The 14127-nt window shown below is 39.0% G+C and overlaps 1 protein-coding gene across 2 annotated transcripts in view; it reads left to right on the forward strand.

Moving 5' to 3' along the window:
- The window catches only part of RBBP6 (RB binding protein 6, ubiquitin ligase), a 32431-nt gene extending 19252 nt beyond the window's left edge, over positions 1-13179 (forward strand). Inside the window, exons 9-18 of one of the 2 annotated variants that reach the window (XM_039234444.1) lie at positions 1420-1523; positions 1639-1976; positions 3209-3305; positions 3440-3518; positions 3621-3675; positions 5031-5099; positions 7048-7410; positions 7700-7801; positions 8650-10410; positions 11191-13179. In XM_039234444.1, the coding sequence (XP_039090375.1) occupies positions 1420-1523; positions 1639-1976; positions 3209-3305; positions 3440-3518; positions 3621-3675; positions 5031-5099; positions 7048-7410; positions 7700-7801; positions 8650-10410; positions 11191-12760 (4538 nt within the window). In that variant the 3' untranslated portion in view covers positions 12761-13179. The remainder of the gene's footprint in view (positions 1-1419; positions 1524-1638; positions 1977-3208; positions 3306-3439; positions 3519-3620; positions 3676-5030; positions 5100-7047; positions 7411-7699; positions 7802-8649; positions 10411-11190) is intronic. The other variant, XM_039234445.1, reaches the window with a different exon arrangement.
- The last annotated feature ends 948 nt before the right edge of the window (positions 13180-14127 follow it).

Consider the following 14127-nt stretch of genomic DNA (forward strand, 5'->3'; position numbering starts at 1 on the left):
TACTGAGGTTTTATAAAATGTAGAACTTTTGTTTCCCACACATTTTATTTTCCTTTATTTTTTAAAGTGGGGGCACAGAGAGAGATCCAAAGTGGGCTCTGTGCTGACAGCAGAGAGGCCCATGGGGGGCTTGAACTCACAAACTGAGATTATGACCTGAGCAGAAGTGAGACACTTAACCAGCTGAGCCACAGGTGTGCCCCCCTGTTTCCTACACATTTTAAATGGCATGCAGAATTTTGAAAGCCCTTTGGGCATTAGATATTCTGGAAATATTTTTAAATGTACCTAAATCCCTTTTCCAGATTGTGGGAAAATAGTTTATTCTAAAATTCCTAAGTGTAATTGAGAACTGCTCTCTGTAAACATACTACCCAACATTTGGCATGTAGTTACTTGTAACTTTTTTTCCTGATCCTTTATATTAGTACTTGGTTTTTTTCTGCCACTTATTTCTTACCCAGATGAAAATGGCGTCATCTGAAAATTGCACAGCTTAATCCAGTTCTGGCCTTTTGCATTTCTAAACATAGCTTTGGAATATAAATCTTTAGTTTGGGGCCTCTTCAGCGAAGACCAGAACCCAGAAGAGGTCACTTAAGATTTGTTTCTGAGTGTCTTATATTTAACAAACCACTTCATTACTGAATTTTTACTACACTGAAGCGTAATCAGTGAATCTAACTTAGTGTTATTCCTCTACTGTGCTGTAGGTGTTCTTGATTTCCTTGCCTGCATAATGCTTCTGTTTTTTATAATGCCCTTTTCCCTTTTTTAAGTTATTTATTTAATGTGATCTCTAACACCCCATGTGGGGCTCAAGCTCCCGACGCCGAGGTCAAGAGCCACATGCTCTTCTGATGGAGCCAGCCAGGCGCCCTCCTCCTGGTGCTTTTTTAAAAACCTGTTAACCATGTACATTTTTTACCCTTGTAGACTGTATCTTCTATTTTTTTCCCCCTATACTATTTTTAGCTAAACAGAGAGTAGTAGTATTTTGGAAAGAGTGCTTTTTCTCTCAGTTTAAATTTTTATTTAAATTCTGTTCATGACTTCTGTTTTTAAGGTAGAGAGAGGTGAGAGCAGAGGAGTGCTATCAGGCAAGAGTTTATACTTTTTTTTTTTTATGTTTTATTTAGTTCTGAGAAAGAGACAGCATGAGCAAGGGAGGGTCAGAGAGAAAGGGAAATACAGAATCCGAAACAGGCTCCAGGCTCTGAGCTGGCTGTCAGCACAGAGCCCAACGTGGGGCTTGAACCCACGAACCATGAGATTATGACCTAAGCCAGAGTTGGACGCTTAACTGAATGCGCCACCCAGGTGCCCCCAAGAGTCTGTAATTCTAAGTTTCTTAATCTTAGAAATGATTAGTAACGTGTGCTTGGAAAGAGTAATGTAATATTTAAAAATTTTACACAGGCATAAGAACAGCACTCTTGGAATCGGACGATCACACATGTCCAACATGCCATCAGAATGACGTTTCTCCTGACGCTTTAATTGCCAATAAGTTCTTACGGCAGGTAACTGACTTTGTATCCCTTTTGGAAAATTCTTTAAAATTTTTTGATGTTTTAAACTGTGTAGAAGTAAATTTGACCTTACATTTTCCTGCATCTTTCTGTTTGGTATCTATAGGCTGTTAATAACTTCAAAAATGAAACCGGTTATACAAAAAGACTACGAAAACAGTTACCCCCACCCCCACCCCCAGTACCACCTCCAAGACCACTCATTCAGCGCAACCTACAACCTCTGATGAGATCTCCAATATCAAGACAACAGGATCCTCTCATGATTCCAGTGACATCTTCATCAGCTCACCCAGCTCCTTCTATGTCTGCATTAACTTCTAATCAGTCTTCCTTGGCCCCTCCTGTGCCTGGAAATTCATCTTCTGTCCCGGCTCCTGTACCTGATATAACGGCGACAGTGTCCATCTCAGTGCACTCCGAAAAACCAGATGGACCTTTCCGGTAAGTCTGTATATCTCTCATTATCAGGAAACAAGTGAGATCAGGAATATGGGTTTTCATTGTTATTTATCACTTTAAGTTAAGTAGTTGTCGTAGTGACCAGTATGTATCATCCTTGTGAACCACAGTGCTCAGTAAGGTGGGTGACTCCATAAAGTAACCCATTGCTAAATGGGTACTTTTAAGAGACGACTCATTGGAAGAACAGGCAAATGAAGGAGTTTCACTTGGCAAAAAATTAAGCATACCAGGGTCAGGATCTATACAAGTTGCCAGCAACCCCTGTTAAATGTTGAATTAAATACTACAAGAGAAAATTCACTTGTAGTCATACTGATGGTATTAGTAGATTTGAGCAGAACTAAGTACAATTTGGGTAGGTGGAGAAGAGGGGATAAAACATGGGTGGAGGTAGAGAAGTAAGAAACAGTAATTGTTTTGGAGCATAATTATTTAGAAGACTAATGAGAACTCACTTTAATCCTACCACTCTGGACATGAAAAAGATCTTTGGACATGTAGTCCAGTGGTTCATAAATTCTTTTTTTTTTTTTTTTTTCAAATGTTTGTTTATTTTTGAGTGATAGCACGAGTGCACATGACTCCAAGTGGGGGAGGGGCAGAGGAAGAGAATTGTGAGCAAGCTTCACGCTGGCAGCGCAGAGCCCAACGTGGGGCCTGAACTCATGAACCTTGAGATCACAACTGGAGCTGAAACCAAGAGGTGGACAGTAACCAGCTGAGCCACCCAAGTGCCCCAGTGGCTCATAAATCCTTAAAGAATCGACCACTTAAAAAAAAAAAAAAATAGATGCCAGGTGTCTCTGCAGACATACTAAAGCAAAATCTTGAGGACTGGGACCTTTACATTTATGTTTAAGACCTTGTCAGAATTCATTGGCTTTTTAGTGGCAGGGCTGGAAATAGAATGGACTCTTAATCCTGTATTCTTTTGGTCCCACAGTTTGATTTTCTTCTTTTTTTTTAAGTTTTATTCTTAAAACTAATTTCTCTCCCATCTATTATAGATGGTTCTTCTTAAAGATATTCCTTCTTTTTTCCTTATCACTTTTTTGTCCAAAGAGCTCTCCACCTAACCCAAAAGTTTTCATAAACTTATCTTCATGCAGGTGGTGGGTGAACAGACTTACTAAATTGTATACTGTAGTTTGCTTACTCTTACTCCATTTCTGATGAATTTTTCACATACTGCAAATTCTCTGGTCTTCTAGGGACTCTGATAATAAAATATTGCCAGCTGCAGCCCTTGCATCAGAACATTCAAAGGGAACCTCTTCAATTGCGATTACTGCTCTTATGGAAGAGAAGGTACGTTTTATTGGCTTTAAATTTGAAAATTTATCTTTCAGTTTTCTGATTTTGGTTTGATTTTTTTTTTAACTCTCCCTCTTTTTTTTTTTCTTTTTAACTGTTTCTTTTTTATTTATATTTTTTTCCTAAAGGGTTATCAGGTGCCTGTACTTGGAACCCCATCTTTGCTTGGACAGTCACTATTGCATGGACAATTGATCCCCACAACTGGTGAGTAAAGTCATTTTGGTTTGAACATGTTCTCCTTTAAAAAATAATTTTAACTTTATTTAATATGCAATTTCATCTTTACCTACTATTCTTGTTTCCAAGGTCCAGTAAGAATAAATACTGCTCGTCCGGGTGGTGGTCGACCAGGTTGGGAACAGTAAGTATATGTTTAAAATAATCTCCAGATGATTGCTTTCAAACTAGACAGTGGGAATTATAATCTAGTATGTTGCTGAATGTTTTTTATCATAAACCCCCCTTTTATATGACATGTTAAGACTGAGCTGAAGTTGGATGTTTAACCAACTAAGCCACCTAGGAGCCCATTTTTACTTTCATGTGTTAACAGAGTGATCTTGACAGTATCTCAGTTCATGAATAGATAAGATTAACTGAAGGAGTATTTTCTTTGAAAGGAGTATTTGAAATACTGAATCATTTATTGTACTAAAAGATTGACTTTTTTCCTATCCTTTATTTTTGAGAGAGACCGAGAAGTAAGCATGAATGTGAGGGAGGGTCAGAGAGGGAGACACAGAATCAGAAGTAGACTCCAGGCTGTGAGCTGTCAGCACAGAGCCCAATGTGGGGGTTCGAACTCACAAACAGTAAAATCATGACCTGAGCCAAAGTTGGACGCTTAACCTGCCGAGCCACCCTGGCACCCCACCTTTTTCCTATCCTTAAATGAATTTTCAAATTTTAATTTAACACATGTTAAGATTAAAGGCTACCAAAATAGAATTTCTCATTTTGAATGATCTGTTAATGAGATTTTTATTGCATATTAAAATCTATAAGATTTTTTGCCCTGTGAAATACAAAGAATTATGATCTTTATAAGATGTTCTATGGCATTAAAAATTAGTATGTTTATTGTCTTTCTGTCTATGGAATCATTTGTATCTATAGTCTATATAACAGGCTTACGTATTTATGTAAACTGGTTTTTATTCTAAAACTATGATTTTTTTTGTTTAAAGATAAATCAAATTTTCTGTTTAGACAAATAGGCTAAATGAGAGACTTAGCAGATTATATCAGTAGAAGGAACATGGGATTTGGAGACAGGTAGGCCTGAGTTGGAATCCCAGCCCCTGCATTTAGCAGCGCCATGACGCTGAGCATGCGGTTTTACTCCTCAGCCCCATTGCCTCATCTGCAGAATTGGAGCAGTGCTAGTTCCTCACCAGCACGGTGCCCAGCAGATAGAAGGGCTCTTCCTTTCTTCTGTAACAAGTTCACAGTCACTTATAGGATGCTAAATGAAATACCATATTGTGGAAAATATTGTATATTGAGGTTTAATTATTGTCACAGTAGTTAACCAGGAAAATTAGTTCTACTAAATGTAATGCTTTCTCATCTCTCCTCTGTCTGGAGCAAGTTTCAGAATGAGGATCAGGGAGAGGGAAAATTTTCTAGAATAGTTAAAATAGGTGTCTTTTAAAGCCTACACACTAAGAGGTTGTATGTCATACTCAAGCCCATTTTATCTTTCTTTCCACACAGTTCCAATAAGCTTGGATATCTGGTTTCTCCGCCGCAGCAAATTAGAAGAGGGGAGAGGAGCTGCTACAGGTATGCTTGTTAAAAATTTTGAATGACACTGCTGAATGACAGTGCTGAAAAATAGAAGACAAAAAAATTAAAGCACAGCAGTGGCAAGGGAGGGAGGTTACTTGGTTTATTCTTATCTCACTTAAGTCCTCAGTAGTTAGCCTTGAGGCCTAGAGAAGAACAGATTACATTTAGTATTTTATTTATTTATTTTTTTTACGTTTAGTATTTTAAATGATGGTTTTAGGCTGCATCTTTAATATTGTTCCCAATGACTACTTTCTTCCTGCACGGAGCAGAATATTAGCCTGCATTTACTCTTTTGACGGTAGAAGGAAGTCATTAAGGCTCAGATAGGATTTAAGATGTCAGTTTAATTTAAGATCAAAGTTAACTAGCTTACCTCCCAAGCCGTGAAGAAGAATTGCATTTACCTCTCTTCTGGACTCCATTGTCCCAAGTCTTCTCCCACCTTTTTTTTTTTTCCAAAAGAAGAGACCAGGAGATTGTTCGGGGCTCCTTCCCTGAACAGGCAAAAGCCATGTTATTCTGCACAGTAAGCCGTAGGTCTTATTATCTAGGTCATTCTCGCCACCAGGGTAAAGGCCTCCATATGAACTTTATAACAAAAATATTAAGGATGTGTTCTAGTGCTCCATTGAGAATTGCTCAGTAACTTTGTTACTAGATCACATGTTAATAGAAGGTAATGTTTACTAATTCAGATTCTGAAGAGGCTTAAAAATCTTTTTTTTTTTTTTTTAGTATTTTTATTTATTTCTAGGAGAGAGAGAGACAGCATGAGCAGGGGAGGGTCAGAGAGGGAGGGAGATACAGACTCTGAAATAGGCTCCAGGCTCTGAGCTGGCAGTCAGCACAGAGCCCAACGCAGGGCTTGAACCCACGAACCGCAAGATCATGACCTAAGTGAAAGACGCTTAACCGACTAAGCCACCCAGGCGCCCCTGAAGAGGCTTAAAATCTAACCCCCTGCTGCTGCTGTTCTGTATCAGTTACGTAGAATTTAAAGAACCTTTAGCTTAACAGAAACGAGCCCATGTTTTAAAGAAGCCACTATTTCTTTTAAGAGAAACAATTCAGAAAAACTTTGGCCAGCACTGTTCTTTTCACCTAACCCATTGAGAGAAAATACTGAGATTTTTAGTTGTTGATTACAAACATTAAAAGGGGTACTTATTTTCTTGAGGATGAAAGAGCATAGGGAATATAATCAGTGGTATTGCGATGGCGTGGCACGGTGACAGATGACAGTTACACTGTGAGCATCACGTAACGTGTAGACTTAACTGAATTTCTGTGTTGCGCACCGGCAACTAATAATGTAACCTTATGTGTCACCTATGTGTCAGTGTTTAAAAAAGATAATGAGTAAAAAGTACTTTAAATATAAAACAGCCCCCAAAACTATGAAGCCATTTAACAACTATGTTTCCAAAGACATTTTAACAGCACAGAGAAATGCTCATTATAAAATGTCAGGTGAAAAATAAGATCATGTAAAATTATAAAAATACCTAGTACTTAACTCTACGTTGAAAGATCTTTCCACACTTCCTACCTCAAAAGATTACAGGAAGTGGTTTTTCTTCATTTAAAGTTTTAATCTTGGAAGGCATTTTGGGGAGGTCTAGGTTGGTGAGCCATTAACCTTGTTAGTTCCTTTAAATGACAGATTAGGAAGTCACCGGAGATAATTGTCAAGGGATGATGATTCTGAACTTCACAAAAGAGAACTTCTGAATATAGCATCTCCTTATGGAGAAGACCCTGTAAACTCAGGTCATCTCAATCTCCAAGTGGCCTTAAAAATTGTATCAGTGTTCTTTGAATAGTTGATTATATTCCATTGTTTGCAAGTTTGAAGATAATTACAGATAGAAAAGACAAGCTTACTTGTCTCGGGTGTTGTTAGTTTGAAGGAATAATATCTTGGAATTTATTTCTCCAGAAGTATAAACCGCGGACGACACCACAGCGAAAGATCACAGAGAACTCAAGGCCCATCACTACCAGCAACTCCAGTTTTTGTGCCTGTCCCACCCCCTCCTTTGTATCCACCTCCTCCCCATACACTTCCTCTCCCTCCAGGTGTTCCTCCACCACAGTTTTCTCCTCAGTTTCCTCCTGGCCAGCCACCACCTGCTGGATATAGTGTCCCTCCTCCAGGCTTTCCGCCAGCTCCGACTAATTTATCAACACCTTGGGTATCGTCAGGAGTGCAGACAGCTCATTCAAATACCATCCCAACAACGCAAGCCCCACCGTTGTCCAGGGAAGAATTCTATAGAGAGCAACGACGGCTAAAAGAAGAGTGAGTGTTTCAGTGTGAAATTATCATACACTTTCATTTTCTGATGTAACATTAAACAGGTATCTTTGGAAACATTTTCCAGTGTTTCCAGCTAGTACAAGAAAAATCACCTAAAAATTAAACCAAAGCCATTCAAGCAACTTCCTTAGGGATTCCTAGTTATTTATAGTTTTAAAGTGGAAAACTAATGGCAATTTCATTCATTTCATTCATGATCTAATTACATTTGTCTTGTTAGTTTTCTTAAATGGTTTTTGTTAACTTTCACTCTTTAACTTTATTTTACTAGGGAAAAGAAAAAGTCCAAGCTAGATGAGTTTACAAATGATTTTGCTAAGGAATTGATGGAATACAAAAAGATTCAAAAGGAGCGTAGGCGCTCATTTTCCAGGTTAGTGTTTTGCAAGCCTTCACAACAGAATTACAAATGGGACTTTGAATATCCAGGGATTAGCTATGGATATAAATAACATTGCACTTACGGAATTTTTCTGATTCGGTCCAGGCTTATAGAAATGGAGATGTAGCTTATTTCCCAATATTTGTTTATTGAAATATTGTCTCAGTGTAAATTCTATTGTGTAGAACTAGCAGTTATGGGGATTAAATTGCCCTTGTCCCTTGAAGTTATTTATAGTGTGAAATAATTGGGAAAATGTTTGTGGAAGGAAAGAAACAGAGGACTAGCCAAAGAACATTTTGAGGACCCTTTGACCTAAGGCTACAGCTTCTTGCTGGAACATTAACCTGTGTAATTATGAAGTAGTGGTAGAATACAAATTGCTTAATCAACAGAAAAACTGAATTATAAAAATTCCCTGGAAGTTTGTTTAAAAGACTTATTTTTTTAAGCTTACATTTGTGGTTCCTTTCAAAGTGCTAGACTATTGGCCAATGTAGGACAAAGAAATTACTCCTACTTCAATAACCAGATAGGAAATAAAGTTTAAATTTAATTAATTTTGTTGAATGTTAATTAGCTCATATAACTCACGGTACATTAATGCGCTTCACTCTAATTGTCAAGATTTCACTTTTGTTTTGTAACAAGTGATTGCTCTGATCTTTGTGTACTTTATTCCATTCCAGTAGAGGTCACTGTGCCTCTCTAATCATCTAAGATGAAATTTGATATAAAGAAAGATGGAACCGTGAGGAGAGCATGCTAGAATCTGAGTCTGTATTTTAGTTTGTAAATATTTCTCAACTATCAACCATTGTTTTGTTTTTTGTTTCTAGGTCTAAATCTCCTTATAGTGGTTCATCATATTCAAGAAGTTCGTATACTTATTCTAAGTCAAGATCTGGTTCAACACGTTCACGTTCTTACTCTCGATCATTTAGCCGCTCACACTCTCGTTCCTATTCCCGATCACCTCCATACCCCAGAAGAGGCAGAGGCAAGAGCCGAAATTACCGATCACGGTCTAGATCCCATGGATATCATCGATCTAGGTCAAGGTCACCCCCCTATAGACGATACCATTCACGGTCAAGATCTCCTCAAGCATTTAGGGGACAGTCTCCCAATAAACGTAATGTGCCTCAAGGGGAAACAGAACGTGAATATTTTAATAGATACAGAGAAGTTCCACCACCTTATGACATGAAAGCTTATTACGGGAGGAGTGTTGACTTTAGAGACCCATTTGAAAAAGAGCGTTACCGAGAATGGGAAAGAAAATATAGAGAGTGGTATGAGAAGTATTATAAAGGTTATGCTGCCGGAGCACAGCCTAGACCATCAGCAAATAGAGAGAACTTTTCTCCTGAGAGATTTTTACCTCTTAATATCAGGAATTCTCCCTTCACGAGAGGCCGCAGAGAAGATTATGCTGGTGGACAAAGTCATAGAAGTCGAAACTTAGGTGGCAGCTATCCAGAAAAGCTTTCAACAAGAGATAGTCACAATCAGAAGGACAATACAAAGTCGAAAGAGAAGGAGAGCGAAAATACTCCAGGAGATGGTAAAGGAAACAAACATAAGAAGCATAGAAAAAGAAGAAAGGGGGAAGAAAGTGAAGGCTTTCTAAACCCTGAGTTATTAGAAACTTCCAGGAAATCAAGAGAACCTACAAGCGGGGAAGAAAATAAAACAGACTCATTGTTTGTTCTCCCAAGTAGAGATGATGCTACCCCTGTTAGAGACGAACCAATGGATGCAGAATCCATCACCTTTAAATCGGTGTCTGAAAAAGACAAGAGGGAGAAAGATAAACCAAAAGCAAAAGGTGACAAGACCAAAAGGAAAAATGATGGGTCTGCTGTGTCCAAAAAAGAAAATGTTGCAAAACCTGCTAAGGGACCCCAAGAAAAACTAGATGGAGACCGTGAGAAATCTCCTCGATCTGAACCTCCACTTAAAAAAGCCAAAGAGGAGACTCCAAAGACTGACAATCCTAAATCATCATCTTCCTCCCAAAAAGATGAAAAGATCATTGGTACCCCCAGAAAAGCTCACTCTAAGTCAGCAAAAGAACACCAAGAGACAAAACCAGTCAAAGAGGAAAAAGTGAAGAAGGATTATTCCAAAGATGTCAAATCAGAAAAGCCAACTAATAAGGAAGAAAAGGCCAAGAAGCCTAGTGAGAAAAGTAATAAGCCACCTGATAGTAAGGGAGAAAAAAGGAAAAGAAAAACTGAAGAAAAAAGTGTAGATAAAGATTTTGAGTCCTCTTCAATGAAAGTGTCTAAACTGGAAGTAACTGAAATGGTCAAACCATCACCAAAGCGCAAAATGGAACCTGATATTGAAAAGATGGATAGGACCCCTGAGAAAGACAAGATTTCATCATCAACTGCCCCAGCCAAAAAAATCAAGCTCAATAGAGAAACTGGTAAAAAAATTGGAAGTACAGAAAACGTATCTAATACGAAAGAACCCTCTGAAAAATCGGAGTCTACATCTAGCAAAGTTAAACAAGAAAAAGTCAAAGGAAAGGTCAGACGAAAAGTAGCTGGAACTGAGGGATCCAGCTCAACTCTTGTGGATTACACCAGGTATCTGATTATGGGTGGCTGGGTATGCATGTTCATTTTAGGAAAGAATTTTCTTTAATTTTATCCATCCTTATGCTTTTAAAATGTAATATATAAATTAACAAAGGGTTAGGCTTGGGACACCTGGGTGGCTCATTCATTTGAGCATCCAGCTCTTGATTTCAGCTCAGGTCATGATTTCAGAGTGGTGGGATTGAGCTTCATGTTGGGAAAGAGAAGGCCTGGGTTCTGCTTAAGATTCTCTCTCTGTTTCTCTCTCTCTCTCCCTCTCCCTCCTTCTGCCCCTCTCTAAAAAAGCAAAAAGAAAAAGAAGGGATTAGGCTGGTTTACCCCTGTCTTTAAAGAAAGGAGTTGAAATAAGTAGATAGTGTGGGCCAGCATTTATTTTTATACAATCCTGTACTTAAATCATTTAATCTCTGTCATTTAATCTCTATTAGAGTAATTGGGTTTTGAGAGTTAAAAGGATACTTATGCTTAAGTTATTAGCCTTCTTGTGTATTTATCAGTGTTTAGGGGCATCTGGGTGGCTCAGTCAGCTAAATGTCTGACTCTTGAAGTCTACTCAGATCATATCTCATGGTTCATGAGCTCGAGCCCTGTGTTGGGCTCTGCCATGACAGCTCAGAGCCTGCTTGGGATTCTTTTTCTCTGCCCCTCCCCTGCACATGCCCCGCACATGCGTGCTCTCTCTCAAAATAAATATTTTTAAAGTTCTATTTATCAGTGTTTAGTAATAGTAAATTTTTCATGAATTAATAACATTTTAATTCTTTTTAGTACGAGCTCAACTGGAGGCAGTCCTGTGCGGAAATCTGAAGAAAAAACAGACACAAAACGAACTGTCATTAAAACTATGGAAGAGTATAATAATGACAATACAGCTCCTGCTGAAGATGTTATTATTATGATTCAGGTTCCTCAGTCCAAATGGGATAAAGATGACTTTGAATCTGAAGAAGAAGATGTTAAGACCACACAGCCTATATCAAGTGTAGGAAAACCCACCAGTGTTATAAAAAGTGTTAGCACTAAACCATTAAATACAGTCAAGTATACTGAAAAAGAAAGCGAGTCATCAGAGAAAATTCAAAAGCTCTCCAAGGAAGTTAGCCATGAAGTCACACAGCATGAGATCAAAAGTTCAAAAAACTCTGTATCTAGTGAAAAGGGGAAAGCCAAAGATCGAGATCATTTGGTGTTGGAGAAGGAAAACCCTGAAAAGAGGAAAAGCAGCACTCAGCCAGAGAAAGAGAGTAACTTGGATCGTCTGAGTGAACAAGGAAATTTTAAAAGTCTGTCTCAATCTTCCAAAGAGACAAGAACTTCAGATAAACATGATTCCGTTCGAGGTTCCTCAACTAAAGACTTTACTCCCAATAGAGACAAAAAAATTGACTATGACAACAGAGAGCACTCAAGTTCCAAACGTAGAGACGAAAGGAATGAATTAACTAGAAGGAAAGACTCTCCTTCTCGAAGTAAGGATTCTGCATCTGGACAGAAGACTAAGCCAAGGGAGGAGAGAGATTTGCCTAAAAAAGGAACAGGAGATTCCAAAAAGAGCAGTTCTAGTCCCTCCAGAGACAAAAAACCTCATGATCACAAAGCCACTTATGATACGAAACGCTCAAGTGAAGAGACAAAGTCTGTAGATAAAAATCCTTGTAAAGATCGTGAGAAGCACACGTTAGAAGCAAGGAACAATAAAGAATCAGGTGGCAATAAACAACTGTATGTGCTTAACCCACCAGACCCCCAGATTGAAAAGGAGCAAGTTACTGGGCAGACTGACAAGAGTGCTGTCAAGCCTAAGCCGCAGTTAAGCCATTCCTCCCGACTTTCCTCTGACTTAACTAGGGAAACGGACGAAGCTGCTTTTGAACCAGACTATAATGAAAGTGACAGTGAAAGTAACGTGTCTGTAAAAGAGGAGGAAACTTCAGGAAAAATTGCTAAGGAACTGAAAGATAAAGTCGTGGAGAAAGCAAAAGACAGTCAGGACCCGGCAGCAGTCAGCCAGGTGGGCACCGCCAGGAGCCAGAGTCAAAGCAGCCCTAGTGTTAGTCCAAGTAGGAGTCATAGCCCTTCTGGCAGCCAGACCCGAAGCCACAGCAGTAGTGCCAGCTCTGCAGAGAGTCAGGATAGCAAGAAGAAGAAGAAGAAGAAGGAAAAGAAAAAGCACAAGAAACATAAAAAACATAAGAAGCATAAGAAGCATGCAGGCACTGAAGGAGAAGTGGAAAAAAGCCAAAAACACAAACACAAGAAAAAGAAGTCAAAGAAGAGCAAAGATAAAGAAAAGGAGAAGGAGAAAGATGACCAAAAAGCAAAATCTGTCCCCGTATAAAAGGACAGATTTCAAAAATTGACTTAATTACTAAGTCATCTGTATTAAATTTTGTTATAATGTAAAGAGATTCAAGCCTTGTAAATAATGATATGGAAGACCCTGTGCTGCACTTAAAATATTGCTGCTTGATTATTTGATTTTTACATCAGAGCTTTATAACACGAACTTTTGTACAGAATTGTGAGTTGTGACCATGTAACATGAGAGGTTTTGCTAGGGCCTATTATTTTTAACCACCATTAATTAGTTGGGGTGGAGTTTACTGTACTGTGAAATTTTCACATTTGAATTTTTTTAATTACCTGGCAAAAGCTGATATCAGTTCTAAAATATCAGCAGAATGATTTGCTGAATTCATTACAACCCTGTTATGTCACTTTTTGATTACAATAAAAGTTTTCAGTAAACTTTTCAAATGTTGAATATTTGCTTTATTTGAAGAGTGTGTCCTGTCTCTTCCCTCCTCCCGTTTCCTCATTTAAAATATCCTTAAAGCCTGCAGTATAAGCCAAACTGAATGTACAAAATTAGGAAGCAGACCTGGTAGATAGACTTTGTCAGTAGGCTGGTGGTAGGTGGCCAGAAATAAGAAATCCGGATTAATTGGAGATCTGGGTGGGGAAAAAAATCTAAGTCTTAAATATATAAAGTAATTAGAAGTTTGGACTTGAATTTTAGCAGTGAGGAGTTGTGATTTGCTTATGGTCGTTTATTTTTCTGGAAACCCTGGTAAAGGAGTGTGAAATTCATTGATGAGCTGCTAGCTAGAGAGTACACACCAGCGAGCCTCTATGGCCTACCTGGTTTGCCCGGGTGACAAAAGCAAGCAGCAGCAGGGGCGCCTGGGTGCCTCGTTGGCTCAGTCCGACTTCAGCTCAGGTCATGATCTCGCAGTTCGTGGTTTCGAGCCCCGCGTCGGGCTCTGTGCTGACTGCCAGCTCCGAGCCTGGAGCCTGTTTCAGATTCCCTCTCTCTCTGACCCTCCTCTGCTCTCACTGTCTGTCTCTCAGAAATAAAACAATACAAAATAAATTAAAAAAAAAAATCAGTTAAAAAACAAGCAGCAGTCGGTCCAGAAGCACTAGGTTAGACTACGATGGGCTCTTCCATTGTGTTGGTGGGTCAGGAAGTATTATAGGCAGTGAAAAGCTAACAAAAGGGTTTGGAGAGTTGGGGTAAGAACAGAAACAGCAGCATGAACAGGGATCAAGACGACAGCCGCTAGAGGGAGGAGAAGAGATCAGCTCCAGTCAGGGTGGCCCTGCAGTACCACTGGACTGTGACTGTGGAACAGGAAAGGCTTCACAGTAGCAAGGACTTGCTGCTGCTAACCCCGTCTCCATGCCTTGTCATGGTTTCCAGAC

This window comes from Hyaena hyaena, unplaced genomic scaffold, assembly GCF_003009895.1.
Source record: "Hyaena hyaena isolate Hyena2069 unplaced genomic scaffold, ASM300989v1 scaffold_88, whole genome shotgun sequence".
Taxonomy (NCBI): Eukaryota; Metazoa; Chordata; class Mammalia; order Carnivora; family Hyaenidae; genus Hyaena; species Hyaena hyaena.